We start from the raw sequence: 20,488 nt of genomic DNA on the forward strand, positions 1-20,488 counted from the left end.
ATGGAGGAGACAGATACCTTAATCATTAAAAAACATGTTTGATGTGACAATTGGTATAAGTGGTTTGTGCATAGATCAAGAATGCATCATGGCTGCTAAGTCATGCCAAAGTCAATTGGTTCTTCTTATTCCAGTTCTACACCTGTAGGGTAATATACTGATGGTGGGGATGGGAAATACATGTAACGCAAATGGCATATCAACAAATAATATTAATTAAGCAATCATCACACACACACACACACACACACACACACAGCTACAGAGTTTACAAAAACCGGATTTTTCAGAGCAATGTCCCTATCTACCTCATATTGTCTGAAATTTCTTTTTCTTTTGTTTCTTTCTTTCTTTTCTTTTTCTTTTTCTTTTCTTTCTTTTTTTTTTTTTTCCTGGAGTGCAGTGGTGCGATCCCGGCTCACTGCAAGCTCCACCTCCCGGGTTCAGGCCATTCTCCCGCCTCAGCCTCCCGAGTAGCTGGGACTACAGGCGGCCATCACCACCCCCTGCTCATGTTTTGTATTTTAAATAGAGACGGGGTTTCACCGTGTTAGTCAGGATGGTCTCAATCTCCTGACCTCGTGATCCACCCGCCTTGGCCTCCCAGAGTGCTGGGATTACACACGTGAGCCACCGCGCCCGGCCTATTGTCTGAAATTTCTATCTAGAAATCTTTCCCCATAGTACTTAGAGGATTTTTATAGAGATCTTGAATTTTCTATCAAAATAATTTAAAAATTAGACCAATTTAAAATCCCATCATGGTCATCCTAGGCCTTATGGCTTCAAATAAAACTAAAGCAAGGAATTCAACATAAATACCTATTTAGCTGTTGCTATGTTTGAAGCCTTGTGCTAAAGTGTGGTTCAAACTTGATTCTGTCAGGGAGAAGCACAAGGAAAAGCACTTTTACAACGGCATGTTGGTCCAGTAACACCTCTGCAACTACTCCTTTCTAATTTAAATATATATATATCTGCAGTAGACAGGTTTTGCTAAAGGTGTCCTCATATTTCTCCAGATGGTATATACATACGTTCTGGGTTACTTGTTTCTTAAAAAAGACTGACTTTTGTCCCACGTGTTCCAATTTTAGGTTAAATAAATAAGCACACTACTCCGGACCCACGTCTCCTGTAATTTGCAGTGCCTAACTTTCTACCAACAAAGATCTGTGCCTTTCATCCTGAAATGGGCATAACGGAAAGAGACACAGAAATCTACGTGGATTTAAATCCTAGAGTGCTTTGGAGAAAAGTCCCTAATCTCGGTTTTCCACGTCACTCAAACGCAGGGCCACACTAGATGGCCTTTTCAAGGTCCTTTGCATCTGCAGAATTCCGCGGTTAAAACGCATCTCTTCTTGAAAGATAATTCACCTGAAGCTCCTCCGGGAAATTAGCTTGCTGAGGGCCAGGCCAACCACCGGGTAGGAGCGAATCTGGTTTCTCCTAGAAAAGCCTTCCTAGGGTGAGCATCCTGCGCCAGCAACAGGGCTCACCCCCGCACCACGTGTCTGCGCCAGCTGCCGGATTGGCCGAGCGCATTTTAGCGCTGCAGTCTAGACGCGCGCAGTCCCGCCCAGCTGCCAGAGGAGCCGGGACACCGAGGGAAGAGGCCGAAAGGAGATAGCGGAGGGGAGGGGGCGGGAGGGGGGTGGGGGATCCCGAGTCGTCAGTGGTCCGGAGTCTGGAAGGCCCTGGAGCGGCGCCAGGCGACCCGCCTCGCCACAACTTGCCCAGACGAGACACGTTTCATCCTGCGCCCTGCAAGAAGGAGCCGGCCCGCCTCTCTCCCGTCTGCTGTTCCTCGGCCTCCGCGGGCCCTGCCCGCGTCAGCAGCGACCCTGGGGTCTGGGTCCCCTGTGTCGCCCCCGCCTGCCTGCAGCGCCCGGCACCCGCCCTGGAGCGCGCAGCTGGGGTGAGCCGAGACCTGGGATGCTCCAGACGCCCGCAGGAGCCGGTGGAGAACCGGGTATCCCGATAACCGCGAAGCCGGCCCCCCTGCCTCTCCCGGCTGCGAGCCGAGCTGCTGCAGATCCAGCTGGCGTAGCCGCCGGAGCCCCCACTGCCTGTTTGCCTTCCAAGATAGGGCGCCGAGGTTCCCCCAGAACCTGCGTCTCTCGGCCTTTGCCTACCCATTCGGCTGCCCGGCGGTGCCATGCGCCTGGGACCTGAGGCGCCGCGCGAGGCTGGGGGCCCTGCCCGGGATGGGGGAGGGAGGGAACGGGAAAACATGCCCCCTTCTTTCCTGTTCCGGCCATCTTGTGACCGAGATCCACGCAAGGAGGAAGGGGTGGCCAACCGCACGGCTCCCCACGATGGAATGTGGCGGCCAACGAAGATAGGCGCCTCGGGCCAGCGGATCTCTGCGCCCAGATCTCAGCGGGGGCGCGTGGGCCACCCCCACGTTCACCTCCGAAGCCCTTGGCCCAAATCATGGGTTAATCCTTCTAACAGGCCAGGGGCAGCAAAAATAAAAGGGATAAGGGGCCAGGAGCTGATGTTTCCTTAACTAAGTGCCCAAGTCATTCGATCGTTCTTCATTCACGTGTCTATTCAGCAAATTCTGAATGCCTTCTCCGTGCCTGTCCTCTGCTAGGTGCTAGGGATATATACTTGAGCAAGAGAGACCACAGCTCTTGTTCCCGCTGATCCTGCAGCCCAGTGGATGGAGCCTAGAGTCTACAGATCTGCCAGGTCGGTGTCTTGATGCTCTTCAACAGATGGGGGAAGCTGAGTATTAGGGCTGACAATTTGTTCTAGCTCAGGCAGCAAGTAAATGACAGAATCAAACTTTGAAACTAATTATGTCTTTAGCGCTTTTTATGCCTGATTGCAGGAATCGTTCTTTTATTTTCCAAAGGCCAATTAAAAAATACTTGGACGTATAGTTTATTTGAAACCATATGAAGTGCGTGTTTTATTTCCTGGATGTTTTTGCATGGGTTAATTTCTAGTTAACAATATCTTTTTTTTTTTTTTTTTTTTTTTTGAGACGGAGTCTCGCTCTGTCGCCCGAACTGGAGTGCAGTGGCCAGATCTCAGCTCACTGCAAGCTCTGCCTCCTGGGTTTACGCCATTCTCCTGCCTCAGCCTCCCGAGTAGCTGGGACTACAGGCGCCAGCCACCTCGCCCGGCTAGTTTTTGTATTTTTAGTAGAGACGGGGTTTCAGCGTATTAGCCAGGATGGTCTCGATCTCCTGACCTCGTGATCCGCCCGTCTCGGCCTCCCAAAGTGCTGGGATTACAGGCTTGAGCCACCGCGCCCGGCCTAGTTAACAATATCTTGAAAGTGCTAAATATATTTGATATTACAACTTTGCTTCCAGTTACTCTGAATTGTATTTTCCTTTCTTCTGTTCACATATTTGGATGTTAGGAAAGAAAAAAAATTCCTGATGTCTGGTCCAAGCAGGAATTCCCCGGTGGATTGGGGAATGTCTGGCTTTTCCTCAGCTTATTGATCTCTGTAGTAACCACTGAAGACCCCCAGAAGACCTGAACAAATGAGAGGCCTGAAGTCTACAAGTTGCTGCTAGAAATATTTTAGCCTCTCCAAAACCCAGAATGCAGCCCCGATCCAAGTTTGTCAGGTAAATACAATGGCCCTGTAAAGCTTGTTGGTAAAGCCGAGGGCTAAAATCCCCCTCCATCTGTTTCTACCTTCAGCATTTTGAGAATGTATCCTTTTGGAAAGGCGGGTGAAGTATTACATATTTTGGGGAGTTCTTTGGTTTGTACTTTTTATCAAAATGTTATATTTAGGCTGCTGACCTACAAAGAAAGAAAGATTCCATTTAAAAAGCAACTTGGGTGTCAGAAATCTAGAAAGCCTGCCATCAAATATGATTAACTACATTTCATTTAAAAAACAACTTTACTGAGATATAATAAAAACCCACCCTTAATTTTAAGGATACAATTCGGTGAATTTGGTCAAGTGTATATTGCTGGGTAGTCAACACCTCAATCAAAATGAAAAACATTTCTGTTATGCCAAAAGCTTCCTGATGCCCTTTTGCAACGAGTCCTCCTCTATCACATTTAATTATATATATTTTTATTGCTTAATGTTTTCTAAATCGTGTGTAAAAGATGAAGATGAATAGATACTTTTTTTTCCCCTATTAATGATGGAATGATTAGGTATGTCTAATATCAAAGCCTAAGGCCAGGGCTACAGTGAATAAATAACCAAGGGATGGCAGTTAAGACCAAAGGTTCCCAGGGATGTGGCTCCCCACGCCTGCCTTAGGGACATGGAGTGTCCAGCCCCAAAGGCCGGGGAGGGTGGCGCCCTGGGGAGCCGGCACCCAGGACGTACCCTCTTCGAGTGAACGGCTGTGTACACTTGGGCTCGTCCAAGAGGTCTTCTCTGGTCCGGCAGGGTTCTGGGTACACGCTGAGCGCGCGCGGGCGGACGCGCCCTTTGCTCCAGGTCCGGACCTGGGGGCTGCCATAGCAACGTCCTGGACACCCAGACCTTAGGCCGCCGCCGCCGCGGAAGCAAGGAACCCGGCCTTCTCCCGCTCCTGAGGGCTGTGGCGGCGGCGGCCCGGAAGGCGGCCCAGGCTGGGTAGAGATCGCCCGGCTCCTCCTATGCAAGCTGAGGCAGCGGATTGGCTTTCAAGTATGGTAAGAGGCGGGAGGCCAGGGCGCCCCCGACGGGGACGCGGGGCTGGGGAGGACCGGGGCTTCCCCGGACCCCCAACTCCCCAGCCTGCCCGCCCCCCATCCCCGCCTCCCGCCGCGCTCTCTTTGTGCCCCCCGCAGCCCTTCCAGAAGCATGTCTACTACCCGCTCACCAGCGGCCCAGAGGGGCCCGACGTCACTGTGGCCGCCGCCGCGGGCGCGGCCTCCATGGCCTGTGTGACCCCCAGCGCAGCTTCGGGGCCCCAGCCCTTCTTCCAGTTCAGGCCGCGGCTGGAGAGTGTGGACTGGCGGCGCCTGAGTGCCATCGACGTGGACAAGGTGGCGGGGGCCGTGGACGTGCTGACCCTGCAGGAGAACATCATGAACATCACCTTCTGCAAGCTGGAGGACGAGAAGTGCCCACACTGTCAGTCGGGGGTGGACCCGGTGCTGCTGAAGCTCATCCGTCTGGCGCAGTTCACCATCGAGTACTTGCTGCACTCACAAGAGTTCCTCACCTCTCAGCTGCACACCCTGGAGGAGCGGCTGCGCCTGAGCCACTGCGACGGCGAGCAGAGCAAGAAGCTGCTCACCAAGCAGGCGGGGGAGATCAAGATGCTCAAGGAAGAGTGCAAACGCAGGAAGAAGATGATCTCCACCCAGCAGCTGATGATCGACGCCAAAGCCAACTATTACCAGGTGGGCAGCTGTGCGTGAGCACAATTCATAATCCAGTCAACAACTCGGTTCCCATTTGATAGGCCTGTCCTGTATCACCACTCTTTCTTCTTAAAGATTTATATTGTATATCATAAGACACAGTCTATTTAAGCAAAAACAGTAATTTTAACCAGCAAATGTCATGGTTTATTACCTTCTGCAGACGATCAGAGGATTAATAATTAAACAATAAATGTCGTCTGTGGTGCTTTATGGAAATTATCTAAATGCTGGTTGTTGGAACACTTTCCTCCTCTGAATCAACCTAATCATGAAAAAACCATATACAAATTGCTGTTGAAGTCAGTCCCCAAACAATGCAGAATGTTTAAATTTGTAGGGTCTTTTTCTCATTTTTCTAAATTTTAAAATATTTTCAAACTGACAGAAAAGTTGCCAGGAGACTGTAAAGAATTTTCATATGCCCTTCACCCAGATTCCCCCACTATTAACATTTGCCACAGTTCCTCTATTTTTGTATACATATTGTTATTACTTTTGAACCATTTCACAGTGAGTTGCAGATCCTAAATATTTTGATGTGTATATTGTCTAAGAACAAGGACATTCACTTACATAACAGTATTTAAAGAATAAAATATTTTTATCTTCTGGTCTTAATCTTCTACTGTTTTGGGTTAGACATTGAGTCCAAGATAAATATTGCAATTTTTGAGTATAACATAAACTAATGTATTTTTTTTATTGACTAGTTGGAGGAAATGCAGAAGGTGTAAACAATGATTGAGAAAGATATTGAAGTAAGCAACAGATTAACAAGATTGATGTCACGCCCTTACTTTCTAGTCCTTTTGGCTAACTATGGCTTAAAAGGCCTCACTGGATTTAGTAATAGTGGAGCCAATGCATGAATGCTGGAGAGAACTGGGTGCAGGGCAGAGAAAATGGTGCAGTTAATATTGCTCAGAACTGACCCAGCAGGAGCGTTGAGTGTTCTTAAGATAGGGGAACAGTGGCGGGGTGTGGTGGCTCATGCCTGTAATCCCAGCACTTTGGGAGGCTGAGGCGGGCGGATCACGAGGTCAGGAGATTGAGACCCGAGACCATCCTGGCCAACATGGTGAAACCCCATGTCTACTAAAAATACAAAAATTAGCTGGGCGTAGTGGTACGTGCCTGTAGTCCCAGCTACTTGGGAGGCTGAGACAGGAGAATCACTTAAACCCAGGAGGCGGAGGTTGCAGTGAGCCAAGATTGTGCCACTGCACTCCAGCCTGGCAACAGATTGAGACGCCATATCAAACAAACAAACAAACAAACAAAAGGGAACAGTTAATATTATTAGAAGGACTTAGTGTTTGGTCTTGGGTAGACAACCCTGAGGTATAATCTTCAAATGACACTGGGCGTTGCTAATTGCTTATTTCATAAATGCTGCTTAAAAAGTAAATATTTTCAAATAGTGCTAAGGTGGTCTTTTTCTTGTGCAACAAATACAATGGATTATATTTAAACATTTTTTAAAGGTTTATTATACTCCAGCTTTAGCAGCTATCTAGTGAAATGTTAAAACCTCTAACATACAGAAATTGTATGTTTATAAACTTTTTTTTCTTTTTGGGGGGTTACTATAGAAATAGCTGTTATAAGAGAAGATTTTCTTTCTCTCTCTCTTGAGATGGAATCTCACTCTGTTGCCCAGGCTGGAGTGCAGGGGCGCGATCTTGGTTCACTGCAGCCTCGGTCTCCCAGGTTCAAGCGATTCTCCCACCTCAGCTTCCCAAGTAGCTGGGGCTACAGGTGTGCACCATCACGCCTGGCTGATGTTTGTATTTTTAGTAGAGACAATGTTTCACCGTGTTGGCCAGGCTGGTCTCGAACTCCTGACCTCAAGTGATCCACCTGCCTCAGCCTCCCAAAGTGCTGGGATTACAGACGTGAGCCACCACACCCGGCCTAAGAGAAGATTTTCAAATGTGAATGATAAGTAACAATTAAAAGGTAATGACTCAATTTATCAAATGAGTGACACCTACTACTTTTTCAGCTACCAGACCTTGGCAAGTTGCTCAACCTCCCTGTGCCTCAGTTTCTACTCTGTGAAATGGAAATATTAATTGTACCTACCATATAGCAGTTGTTAATGGGGGTTGAATGACTTAGTGCATGGACTGTGCTTAGAGCAGTGCTTGGCATGTAGTTACCGTTTTAGCTAATACCTGGTAATGAGGGAAAAACGTTTTGTGACATGACAAATACCAAAGCTGACTTATTACAAAATGTGAACAACCATATGACTGCTATCATGTGAGTTTTTCTGTCTTCTCTTATACAGAAAATCCAAAGGCTGGACTTCTTGTTCTGACACAATGATTGGGTCCACTGCATTATCAGTTTTACCTTTGAGAAATTGTGGTCTCATTCTCATTCTCATACCACTTCGCGCTGTCTCCATTCCCTTTGCTTTAAGAAATCATAAGAACTGAGTAGCTGAGACAAAAAAAATTAAAGATGCCTGTTCTTGGAGGCTTGAACACACAGACACACAGACAGAAACACACATGCATGCACCCTAATGGGTTTTTTCCCCCACGGGGTGTGTGTGTGTGTGTGTGTGTGTGTGTGTTGTGTATAAGGGGAGTAGTGATGGCAATGTGTAAGGTCTTTTTCCTCAATATTTTATTAAAAAAATTAAAACACAGAAAAATTAAAATGACAATGTAGTGAATACCCATATATGGGAGATTTTAAAAGAAAAACCTCATTGATTTTCAAATAAAAATTAGTATTAAAATATTGTAAACATACAAAAAGTGTATAGACTAATGTAAGACACACCATATACCCACCTCTTAGATTTAACTCAGGTTAGGCTAGGCGCAGTGGCTCACGCCTGTAATCCCAGCACTTTGGGACAAATACCGGGCAGATCACCTGAGGTCAGGAGTTTAAGACAAGCCTGGCCAACATGGTGAAACTCCATCTCTACTAAAAATACAAAAATTAGCCAGGCGTGGTGGTGTGCACCTGTAATCCCAGCTACTTGGGAGGCGGAAGCTGGAAAATCACTTAAACCCGGGAGGTGGAGGTTGCAGTGAGCTGGGATCGCGCCATTGCACTCCAGCCTGGTGACAAGAGCGAAACTCCAGCTCAAAAAAAAAAAAAAAAAAAAAAAAAATTTAACTCAGGGTAGCATTTTGCTATATTTCCAAGATAGCAAATGTTTAAAGAGTTTTAAACATCTTAGAAATAATTTTCCCTTCCTCCATTCCCAGAGGAAATCTTTGTTTGACTATATCCTTCCTATTTATGTTTATGAACATGTAAAATATTTTTATGAACATATGTATTCATAAGACAGTGTTTTTAAGTTTGAAAATTTTCTATAAATGATATTATACTTACAGATCTGTACTAATCTGCCAATCTGCCAAGGCTGCCGTAAAAATCACACAGGTTAGATGGTTTAAACAACAGAAATGTATTTTCCCACAGTTCTGGAGGCTGGAAGTCAAAGATCAAGATCAAGATGTCAACAGGGATGGTTCCTGGTGAGGCCTGTCTTCCTGGCTTGTAAACAGCCACCTTCTTGCTATGTCCTCATCACATGGCCTTTTCTGTGTTTGGAGAGAGAGAGAGAGAGAGATCGTTAATGTCTCTCTCTCTTTTTCTTTTTTTAAAGTGAAGGGGTCTTGCTACGTGCCCAGGCTGGCCTTGAACTCCTAGGCTCAAATGTTCCTTCTGCCTCAGCCTTGCGAGTAGCTGGGACTACAGGTGTGAGCCACTGTGCCATATTTACCCTAAAAAGATTTGCCCCTTCTCCACCTCACACCCTCCCCAACCCCGCCTTATGACCTTATGTAACCTTAACCTTAATTATCTCATTTAAAGGCTGCATCTGCAAACACAGTCACAGTGAGAATCAGGGCTTCTCTCCCGTTTCTAGAGTTACACTGTCCAGGTTGGTAACATTCACATTCTCTTACTCAACCATAATGTCTTAACTTGTTTTTTTTTCATTGGTTTTATATTTATGTGCTCATTCAAAGTCCTTTCACCTCAACATCTCCATTCTTGAGTTTCTCATTTTGAATTATCTGTTAATTCATAAGATTGTCAAAATGATTTTTCTTACCCAGAAGGCCGAAGAGTGCTGCGTTTCTTCAACTCTGTCACGTTTGAAAGACATATTGGATGAAGAATATTCTTAGTTACACTTTCCCTCTGAACTTTTTAGATGTGATTCCTTTGTCTTCTGGCAGTAAATGTTGCTGTGAGAAGTTTGAGGGTGGCTTAAAGCTTTTCTTCTTGTGAGTGACTTGCTTTTTCTGCCTGCATGACTGAAGAGTCCTTTCTTTCTGCTTGAAGCCTAGTAGCTTTCTAGGGTATGTCTTGGTGTTGAGTGTTCTGTATCAGTTTTCCCTACAACCTGGTGAAAGTGAATCTGCAGATTCAGCTTTCACTGCACTTCAGGGAGACTCGCTTGTATTCAGTCTTTAAATTTTTTTCATGTTTAGCTTCTCTACTTCTGGGAAACCAGTTACCTGTATGTAGTATTGGTTTTGTCCGTCAGTGCTCCATACTCTTTGGTTTCTTTCTCATTGCTTTAATCCTTTCCTTCTAATCTGCATTCACTGTGGTAAATTATCTCAGCCTTTCCTTTAGTGAGCAATTCAGTTTTCAACAGTGTCTCTTTTATTCCTTGCTTTTTCTTTTTTTTTTTTTTTTTTTGAGTCAAGGTCTCATTTTGTTGCCCTGGCCCGAGTGCAGTGGCGCAATCTTGTCTTACTACAACTTCTGCCTCCCAGGTTCAAGCAATTCTCTGGCCTCAGCCCCCCGAGTGGCTGGGATCACAGGTGTGTGCTACCACGCCTGGCTAATTTCTGTATTTTTAGTAGAGACAGGGTTTCACCATGTTGGCCAGGCTGGTCTCGAACTCCTGATCTCAGGTGATCTACCCACCTTGGCCTCCCAAAGTGCTAGCATTACGGGCATGAGCCACTGCACCTGGCCCTATTCCTTGCTTTTTCTTATTTATTTGTTCTGCAATGATGTTTCAACTCTTTTTTTTTTGTATTTCATCTTTCTTTTTCAACTCATTCTGGTTTTTAAAAAAATCATATCATTTTATAGAATGTATGCTACCCTTATGTTCTGTGGTGTGAATAGATTGTGAAGAGCATCTTTAGATTCCTTCCTTAATTTATAGAAGTTATAAATTATATATAACTTCTATATATATACAGTATGTAAATCTATACTGTAATAGAAAATATATTACAGTAAGCTTTATCTTTGCATGCCATGTTTTTCCCTCCCTCACTACCTCCTTTTTTCCCCTCCTCCCTTTGACAGGGTGGTGTGTTTGCATCTTCTCCATCATCACGGTGCATTTCTCTCATCTTACACTTACGTGGGCAGCCCTACTGAAGCATTCTACTTGCCCTGATAGAGTGGCCGTATTGCAGTTTGAAGGCTGGATGGTCTCTGTCTCTGTTAGGAACAGGATCGTTAGAACACCTTGTGGCAATATGTGAACACTGGGGTGGGGTGGGGTGGGGAGAGAGGGAGGCATGGCTTCCTCTTCCTTTCCTTTCTCCAGTGCTGTACACAGCCCGAGAGCCTACATGACTTACATCAGAGCCGATGTGAGGGGTCCCTAAAGTTCTATAGGTGAACCAAAGCTGTCATGAGCCCAGGAGGTTGAAGAGGTGCTTTAAGGATTCTCTGAGATGCAATACCAAGAAATGTACCAGAATATGACCGGGCACCGTGGCTCATGCCTGTAATTCCAGCACTTTGGGAGGCCAAGGTGGGTGGATCATTTGAGGTTGAGAGTTCGTGACCAGCCTGGCCAACATGGTGAAACTCCATCTCTACTAAAAATACAAAAATTAGCTGGGAGTGGTGACAGTCATCTGTAATCTCAGCTACTCAGGAGGCTGTGGCAGGAGAATCTCTTGAACTTGGGAGGTTAAAGCTGCAGTGAGCCATGATTGCGCCACTGTACTCTAGCCTGGGTAACAGAGGGAGACACTTAAAAAAAAAAGAAAAAAAAAAGGAAATATACAGAATGTTAGTTTTAGAAACCAAAGCCTGAAGTCTGGATGCAGTTACACTGATTAAGAGTAAGGCAGCATGGTGAACCAAAGAACATGTTCAGTGACACAATGGGCATGAAAACAGCAAAATCCAAATAGAGAGAAACTCTGCAGGACAAGCTTCAGCCTCTTCAGCAAAAGAATAGCAAGGAAAAAAAAGAGGTAGAGGAGAAACCTATAGACTAAAAGAGTGTTAAGTGACGTAACCATCAGTTACAGGATAGGGATAGGGCCTTATTTGGATCCAGTTATTAATAATTATTCCAAAACAAACCGAGTATTTTTTCTATGACAATATGTGAAGTATTAGGGAAAAATCATCAAATTAACAAAAATTAAAAATTATCCAAATAGTTGAATAGTTGTTTTTTTGAAAGGATTTAATTTTTATATTTTATAAGGTGGAATAATGGTGTTATGATTTGTGTTAAAGTCCTATCTTCCTTTTAGAGATACATTCTGAAATATTTACAAATGAAATATATAATATCCAGGATTTACTTCAGAGTAATCTAGGAGTGAGGATATAGATGAAACAAATGGGATTTTTGCTTAAAATTTGAATCAGTGTTAAAGTAGAAAAACAGAGGTATATGAGGAATTGACTTCTTTTTTCTCAGAAAATTTATTTTAATAGGTTGTACTTCCAAGCTTTTGTTCGTTCATGTATTAAGGCTGTGCTCTGGGGATAAAGCTATAGATAAATTAGAGGCCCTGCCCTCAGAAGGCTACATTCTAGAACCTAGAGGGACTGAGCTGGAGACAATAAACAAGTGAAGTACATAAATATGAAAATATTAGCCAGTGAGATGTATGAGGATGAAAATAAGACTATGTGGTATGACAGAGACTGTGACAGGCAGGAGGATCTTGAAGGAGGACCTTGTTGAGGACATGCCATCATCCCCAGCATGGAAGATGCTTGATGAATGACATCTTGAATGTCAGGAGAAGGTGCCAGCCATGGAAGGAAAGTCTGGATAAGATCAGGCAGGGGCAACAGTGAATGCAAAGGCTCTGAGATTGGCGTGCCTGCAGGACAGAAAGAAGGCTGGTGTGGCTGGAGTGGCAGGGGCAGGTTGTTGTTGATAGAGTAGAAGCTGTCAGTCTAACAAGAGCGGCATCAGAGGCTCCAGAAAGCAGCAGAAGGACTCCTTTATCTGTCAAGAGGTGGTGTTCACTGTCTTGTGTTCAGTTTGGGAGGAATGCCCTGGTTTTATTTTTATTTATTTACTTATATTTTTACTTTTTGTAGAGATGTGCTCTTGCCATGTTGCCCACGCTGGTCTTGAACTCCTGGCTCAAGTGACCCCCCAACTGCCTTCAGTCTCCTAAGTGCTGGGATTATATGCATGAGCCACTTCACCCAGCCTGGTTTCATATCTCTCTTTTTAGTCATGCTTTCAGCATCTCTTGCCAGGATGGCATCTTTCAGCAAGAAAGCGCCCAAGAGGTAGTGCTTCAGGTACCTGAATTTTTTTTTTTTTTTGAGATGGAGTCTCGCTCTGTTGCCCAGGCTGGAGTGCAGTGGTGCAATCTCAGCTCACTGCAGCCTCTGCCTCTCGGGTTCAAGTGATTCTCTTCCCTGTCAGTCTCTCTAGTAACTGGGACTACAGGCACACGCCACTATACCTAATTTTGCCTTTTTTTGTGGAGATGGGATTTCACCATGTTGGCCAGCTGGTCTCAAACTCCTAACCTCAGGTGATCTGCCTGCCTTGGCCTCCCAAAGTGCTGGGGTTACAGGTGTGAGCCACCGCGCCTGGCCAGGTACCTGAATTTTAATTGCAGTTAAGTGGGACGACAGTGGTTACAGACACTTGGATTTGTTGCTCTCTTCTTTTCAGTGCCATTTTTGTGACAAGGCCTTTATGAACCAAGCTTTTCTACAAAGTCACATTCAACGCCGCCACACTGAAGAAAATTCTCATTTTGGTGAGTAATGAGTTCTGTTTCAAAGCTCTTCCTGCTCCCTTTTTCTTTTGGCAATGAGACTTGGTCCAGTGCATTTCCCATCACAGTCCCTGTCAATTCAGTAAGTAAATATGGAGCCCTCAGGAGGTGCATACAGTGCACTAGGCGCTGGAGATACAGCCACAAGCTGAGCAGAGAAGCCCCACTCTCTCTCGACTTTTACATTCTAAAGGGGGTTGAGGAGACACATTTGAACAGATAAATGAGTAATTCAACACATAAATGAGTAATTCTTCTCAAATGGTGGCAAAAGATCATAGCGCAGGACGGTGGGGTAGAGAGTGACTCCAGGCGGAGTGAAAGTCTGGGAAAAGTGTGTCACAGGCCAAGGGAACACTGACTGTAAGGGCATGCGGTGTGCCGGGATGATGTGTTTGAGGAACAGAAGGGCTGGTGGAGTGGAGTAGAATAGGCGAGGAGATGGTGTGTGGTGAGGCTGGAGTGCTGGGAGCCTGATCACAGGAGGCTGTAAAGGTGTGGGCTGGAATGTGGAGTTTTTATATGCACAAGGCAGAACCACTGGAGGACTTTATGTAGGGGAGGGACATGATCTAATTAATGTGTACCTTAGCATGACCCTTCTAGCTGTGGATAGAGACTAGACTGTTGGAGTGACAGTGGAAGCAGTGCATGAGTGAGGGGAGGAGGCTGCAATCGCAGCCCAGGTGAGAGAGACGGGGCCCTGGACCAGCTTTTTTCCCAGGGAGGTGGGCAGGTCAAGATGTAGCAGATAAGCTGTGAACCCAGAAGCTACAGAGGACCCTGGGTTTCTGTCCTCCATGTTTGGGTGAATGGTGGTGATGTTTCCTGTGATGGAGGGCCAGGGCCGGGAGGTAGTTTCAAGGAGGAAGAGGGATGAGAGTTTGTGTTTGCCATGGGTGCATTTACATCACATGTGCAACAGACATGCAGGTGGGGGTACTGGAGGGCTACAGCTTGAGTTGGAGACCCAGGCTGGAGATTTAAATCTGGGAATCACTGGAGTAGAGCTGCTCTGGCTGAGGTCACCTAGATGGAGAAGAGAAGGCGGTGAGGCCAGCCCCAAGGTCTTCCCAATGCTAGGAGCTCAGAAAGAGCATCAGCAGAGAGTGAGGAATAGTCTCTATCAAAAGCTGGAGGGAAACCTGGGGAGTGTGTTGCCATGGAAACCAAGGGAAAACTATTTCACAGAGGAGGCAGCGGTCAGTCCTATCAAGTGCTCCTGAGGTACAGAGTAAGTTAAAGACTAACAATGGACTGCTGTTGTCAAGACGGTTGTCGGTGACCCCGGCACAGCAGCTTCAGTAGACAGGTGGGGACAAAAGTCTGATTCCCCTGAGCTGAGCTGAGAATCGTGAGGGAGTGGTCCTACCGTATCCAGACATTGGTTTCAATAACACTCACTGGGAAGGAAAGCAGAGATAGGAGGCTTCATCTGGACAGAAATGTGAGACCCAGGAACAATTTTTGTTTCATTTGATGTGGGAGATACTAAGATGAGTTTGGGCGTGTACCACCGACAATACGGATGGTATGAAAAATGAAGATGCAAGAGAGGGGAGGGGACTCTGGGGCTTACCAAGGAGCCAGGTTTTCTACCGCTGAAGTATTCTCAAAAGCAAAGAATGTAAGGGCTCTTTCTCCATGGGCAGATCAAAGCTTCCTGCGGATTGCCACAGTAACCCACAGAAATTCTTATCGTGATCTTTTTTTTTTTTTTGTAGATGTAATCTCCCCCTGTTGCCCAGGCTGGAGTGCAGTGGTGCCATCTTGGTTCACTGTAACTTCTTCCTCTTGGGTTCAAGTGATTCTCTTGCCTCAGCCTCCCAAGTAGCTGGGACTACAGGCACCCACCACCACGCCTGGCTAGTTTTTTTTTTTTTTTTTTTTTTCTTAGTAGAGATGGGGTTTTGCTATGTTGCCCAGGCTGGTCTCGAACTCCTGGCCTCAAGTAATCCATCCCCCTTGGCCTACCAAAGGGCTGGGATGACAGCGTGAGCCACTGTGCCCGACCTCATTCTGATCTTACATGTTCTCAGTATCTAGACATCGGTACTTGGCTTATATACTCACTATCTGCCTTTCCCTCCATTGTGGGCTAGGCTATTTCCATTCCTGCCCATTCCAGTTAAACAGATTACTTAGGAAATAGCTAAGCTTTGTAGAAACAAAAATAACAGCATAATACTCTCATTAATACGTCCTGAATCACTGATAAAATTTAGCAATCTTTTGGAAAGATGAAATATTTTAATTTACCATTCTTCAGTGTGAAACTGACCTTCTTTCTCTTCTGTTTCAGTATCTTATTCTAACTCATACTCGTTTCAGAGAGGGTTTCAGACTCTGAAACGAGTATTATTTCTTCAGGTCATCTTTGAGATTCTGACTTTCTACTTTGGTTTCCATACCTTTCATGTCTACACTCACAGACACATGTACATCCATTCAGTCATGTGTACATCTGCATGTAAGTACATGTACATAAGTATTCTTCCTTTCACTTGTTGCTTCCTTTTACAACTTTTCAGTACCTCACTTCTACCCCAGTTGATAGGCTATGGCCCAAGTTTGCATTTTGAATGTCCCCCTAGTCCTCTGCTTGTATTAGCACTGATGGGGTCCTCAGGAGAGTTCAGCGGGCACCTAAAGGATGGTGACCACAGAGATTTCGGTATGGTGGTGCCTGCAGAGGAAGCTGTTGCTTGCCTTCTGTGATTGAGACAGGCACCTCTAAGAAAAGCCCAGAGTGCCACTGGGTCAAAGCACCCTGTATTATTCCTTGTTACCATTATTGCTCCCTGAACAGGGTTCTCATGTGTCTCTGTAGGATAATCCAACCACAACACAGTGGCTGAAAGAATCTGCTAAAAAATAATTCGGTGCCCCAAAATACACTGGGCTCCAAATAAACTTTAAAGAGCAAAAATGGGCTTATGTGGCATGAAACAAATAATCGTATCCCAAGTAAGAGAACAGTTTCCTTTGTGTTATCAACTGGACTGTACCCCATAAGTTTCCAGGTACATTTGGTAAGAGATGGTGTTTTAACATGATTTTCTGTTGCAACAGACTATCAGAAAAATGCACAGATTGAGAAGCTCCAGAGTGAGATCGTCGTATTGAAGGAAGAGCTGCAGCTCACCAGGTCTGAGCTAGAAGCTGCACACCATGCCAGTGCGGTCAGATTCTCCAAGGTACCAGGAAGAATTCTGTGGTATTTTAATTACAATTAACTGTATGTAATTAAATTATGCCATGGACTCTAATAAACAGAGGATGCTTAAGAGTTTGTAGCACTTGACAAGATGATTGCATTTTTTATTGCCATAGTAGTATCTTACTACAAAACACATCACTGGAAATATATTTCTTTGTTTTTCAAAAGCCTTTTAGAAAATTGAGGTGGAATTCATATAACACACAATTAACTTTCTAAAATTTTGCTTAAAACAGAAGTCTGACACTTCTCATATCTCACTGGGCTAAAGTCAAGGTGTCAAGAGGACCATGTGCCTTTTAGAACAGAATATTTCTTGCTTATTTGGTTGCTGGCAGAGTTCAGTTCCTGGCAGGTGTAGGCCAGAGGTCTACACTTTCTTCCAGGCTGTCCATTGAGGGAGGGCTGCTCCTAATTTCCTTGTGAGGCTCCCCGTACTCCTGGCCTCCTGACCCTCTTCCTCCGTACTCAAGGCCACCAACAGAGGGTTGAGTCTCCCTCATGCTTCCGATCTGTTTCCTTTTCTCTTTTTTCTCACCTGTGTTACCCATGTGTCAGGCCGTTTGGTGCTTGGAATGACTTGTTCAGAGATACTCGGGTTGATGAAGGGCCCAAGAGGAAAGAGGCCCATGATTCATTGAGTTCTGACTTCTGTGGGTCACTGTGGGTGCACCGTGGGTACCACGTATGCCATTATTGATCCAACAGAGGGTTGACCTTGATGTACCTAATGGAGAGAGTAAGGCCATCAAAGAGTGTTTATTTCCTTGTCACTGTTGGTGTGACAGTTCTTCCTTGTTACCCCCATGGGGACAGGAAGTGTGACTTTCTAGGGAAAACAGCAGTCATTTCACAGAATCATTGACAGAGCCCTCTGTCTTCCACATGGGCTCACTTTTTTTAAAACTATAATATACCTATAATGTAAAATTTATCATTTTAACTATTTTTTAGTACAGTTCAGTAGTGTTGAGTGTATTCACATTGTTATATGGCCAATCTCCAGAACTGTTTTATATTGAAAAACTGGAGCTACCCATTAAACAACAGTGCTCCCCTCCCACCTCCTTCCAGCTACTTTCCCTCTCTGTGATTTTGCCTGCTCTAGATACCTCATATGAATAGAAGTGTAGAGTATTTGTCTTTTTGTCATCATGGGCTTATTTTACTCATAATATCCTCAAGGTTTATCTGTGTTGCAGTGTGTGTCAGCATTTCCTTCCTTTTTCAGGCTGAATAATAGTTGATGGTATATGTATGTATACCACATTTTGCTTATTCGTTCATCTGTTGTTGGACACTTGGGTTGCTTCCACTTCTTAACTATTATGACTGATGGTGCTATGAACAAGGGTGTACCAACATCTCTTTTAGGCAATCATTTTACAGTGTACCATCCAGTAGCATTTAGTGTATTCGCAATATTGTGCAACCACCATTTCTCTAGTTTCAAAACTCTCAACACCCCAGAAAAATAACCCATACCCGTTAAATAATCACTCCTACTACCCTCATCCCCTGGTAACCACGAATCTTTATGTCTATGAATTTTCCTATTTGGTATATATCTTTACAAAAATATGTAGACCAGGTGTAGTGGCTCACAACTGTAATCCCAGTATTTTGGGAGGCCAAGACAGGAGGATTACTCGAGTCCAGGAGTTCAAGACCAGTCTGTGCAACATGGTGAGACCCTGTCTCTACAAAAAATGAAAAAATTAGTTGAGTGTGGTGGCATGTGCTTGTGGTCCCAGCTACTCAGGAGGCTGAGGAGGGAGGAAGATGGCTTGAGTCCAGGAAGTCAAGGCTGCAGTGAGCTGTGTTCACATCACTGCACCCCATTTGGCTACAGAATGAGACCCTATCTGAAAAAAAAAAAAAAAGTTATGTGTGACCTTTTGTGTCTGTCTTTTTTCAGTTAGCATAATGTTTTGAGGTTCATCTAAGTTGTAACATGTATCAGTACTTCATTCTGTCTTGCTGACTAGTATTCCATTGTATGTATGTATGTATACGTAATTTGTTTATCCAGTCATCCATTGGTGGACATTTGGTTCGTTTTCACCTTTTGGCTCCAATGAATAATGCTACTATAAACATTCATATGGCAGTTTCTATGTGGACATATGTTTTCATTTTTATTGATTATATACTTAGGAGTGGAATTGCTGAGTCATATGGTAGTTTTATGTTTAACTTTCTCAGGAACCACCAAACTGTCTTCCACAGTAGCTGTACCATTTTATATTTTCACCAGTAATGTTCCTATTTCTCCACATCCTCACTAATACTTGTTATACTTTTCTGTTTTCTTAATTAAAGCCACCCTATTGGGTGGGTGGGAAGTGGTATCTCATCGAGTTTTGATTTGTATTTCCTTAACAACCATTATATTGAACATCTCTTCATGCTTATTGTCTGTTTGTATATATCTTATTTGGAGAAATGTCTATTCAAGTCCTTTGCCCATTTTTTTTAATTGAATTGTTCGCCTTTTTTGTTGAGCTGTATGAGTTCTTTATATACTCTAATAGTTTCATCACTTTAGCTCTTATATTTAGGTCATTGATCCATTTTGAGTTAATTTTTGCATATAGATTGAGAGAGGGGCCCAACTTTATACTTTTGCAAGTGGTTTATCCAGTTGTCCCAGTGCTATTCTTTTTTCATTGAATGTTTTTAACAGCCTTGTTGAAAATCAGTTGACCCTAGATGTTTGGGTTTATCTCTGGATTCTCAATTCCATTCCACTAGTCTGTATATCTGTCTTTATGCCAATATCACACAACTTTGATTACTGTAGCTTTGTAGTAGACTTTGAAATTGCTAAGTGTGCATCTTCCAACTTTGTTTTTCTTTTTCAATATTGTTTTGGTTATTTGTGGCCTCTTACAGTTTCATATGAAATTGAGGATTGGCTTTTCCATTTCTGCAAATAAGGTTATTGAAATGGGATTACATTGAGTCTCTTGATTGCTTAGGAGAGTATTGCCATTTTAACCATATTAAATCTACCTATCCATGAACATGGGATGTCTTTCCATTTATTTAGGTGTTCTTCAATTTTTACCACAAAGTTTGACAATTTTCAGTGTACAAGTCTTTCACCTTTTAGGTTACATTTATTTCTAGGTATTTTATTCTTTGGGATGCTATTATAAATGGAATTGTTTTCTTAATTTCTTTCTTGGATTGTTCATTGCTGGTATGTAGAAATATAACTGCTTTTTGCATGTTGACCTTGTACTCTGCAACTTTGCTGAATTTGTTTATTACTTTAGTAGTTTCTTGTGTATTCTATTTTCTTTAAATAGCTGGTAGAATTCACCAGTAAAGCCATCTGATCTTGGACTTTTCTTTTTTAGGAGGTTGTTGATTACTAACTCTATCTCTTTATTTATTGAAAGTCTATTGAAATTTCCTTTGTCTTGGGTCAGTCTGGTAATTTCTATAGGAATTTGTCCATTTCACCTAGATTATCCAGTTTATTGGTGTACAGTTGTTCATTCTATTCTCTTACAATCCTTTTAATTTCTCTAAGATTGGTAGTCATGTCCTCACTTTCATTTCTTAGTCAGGGTAGCTAAAAATTTGTCAGTTTTGTTGATCTTTGCAAAGAACCAAATTTTGGCTTCATCTATTCTCTCTATTTCTTTCCTGTTCTTTGCTTTATCTTTGCTCTAATTTTCATAATTTTTTGCTTTCTGCTGCCTTTGAGTTTGGTTTGCTCATCTTTTTCTAGCTAGGTTATTTATTTAATATTTTTCTTCTTCTTCTATATTTGTTTTTTGGAGATAGAATATCTCTCTGTTGCCCAGGCTGGAGTAAGTGGCACAATCACAGCTTAATGGAGCCTTGAACTCCCAGTTCCAAGTGGTCCTCCTACCACAGCCTCCTA

At 43.9% G+C, this 20,488-nt stretch overlaps 1 protein-coding gene across 6 annotated transcripts in view; it reads left to right on the forward strand.

Annotated features, from left to right (window-relative positions):
* The first annotated feature begins 1,594 nt into the window (after positions 1-1,594).
* DZIP1 (DAZ interacting zinc finger protein 1) overlaps positions 1,595-20,488 on the forward strand; it is a 65,034-nt gene continuing 46,140 nt past the window's right edge. For 3 of the 6 annotated variants that reach the window (XM_033177416.1, XM_033177414.1, XM_033177417.1), the window contains exons 1-6: positions 1,597-1,921; positions 2,603-2,700; positions 3,383-3,596; positions 4,391-5,334; positions 13,265-13,352; positions 16,443-16,567. In XM_033177416.1, coding sequence (XP_033033307.1) covers positions 4,603-5,334; positions 13,265-13,352; positions 16,443-16,567 — 945 coding nt within the window. In that variant the 5' untranslated portion in view covers positions 1,597-1,921; positions 2,603-2,700; positions 3,383-3,596; positions 4,391-4,602. Of the gene's footprint in view, positions 1,976-2,528; positions 2,701-3,382; positions 3,597-4,390; positions 5,335-13,264; positions 13,353-16,442; positions 16,568-20,488 lie in introns of all 6 variants that reach the window. The other 3 variants (XM_033177419.1, XM_033177418.1, XM_033177415.1) reach the window with 3 other exon arrangements.

Source organism: Trachypithecus francoisi, unplaced genomic scaffold (assembly GCF_009764315.1).
Source record: "Trachypithecus francoisi isolate TF-2019V2 unplaced genomic scaffold, Tfra_2.0 Lachesis_group18, whole genome shotgun sequence".
Lineage (NCBI taxonomy): Eukaryota > Metazoa > Chordata > Mammalia > Primates > Cercopithecidae > Trachypithecus > Trachypithecus francoisi.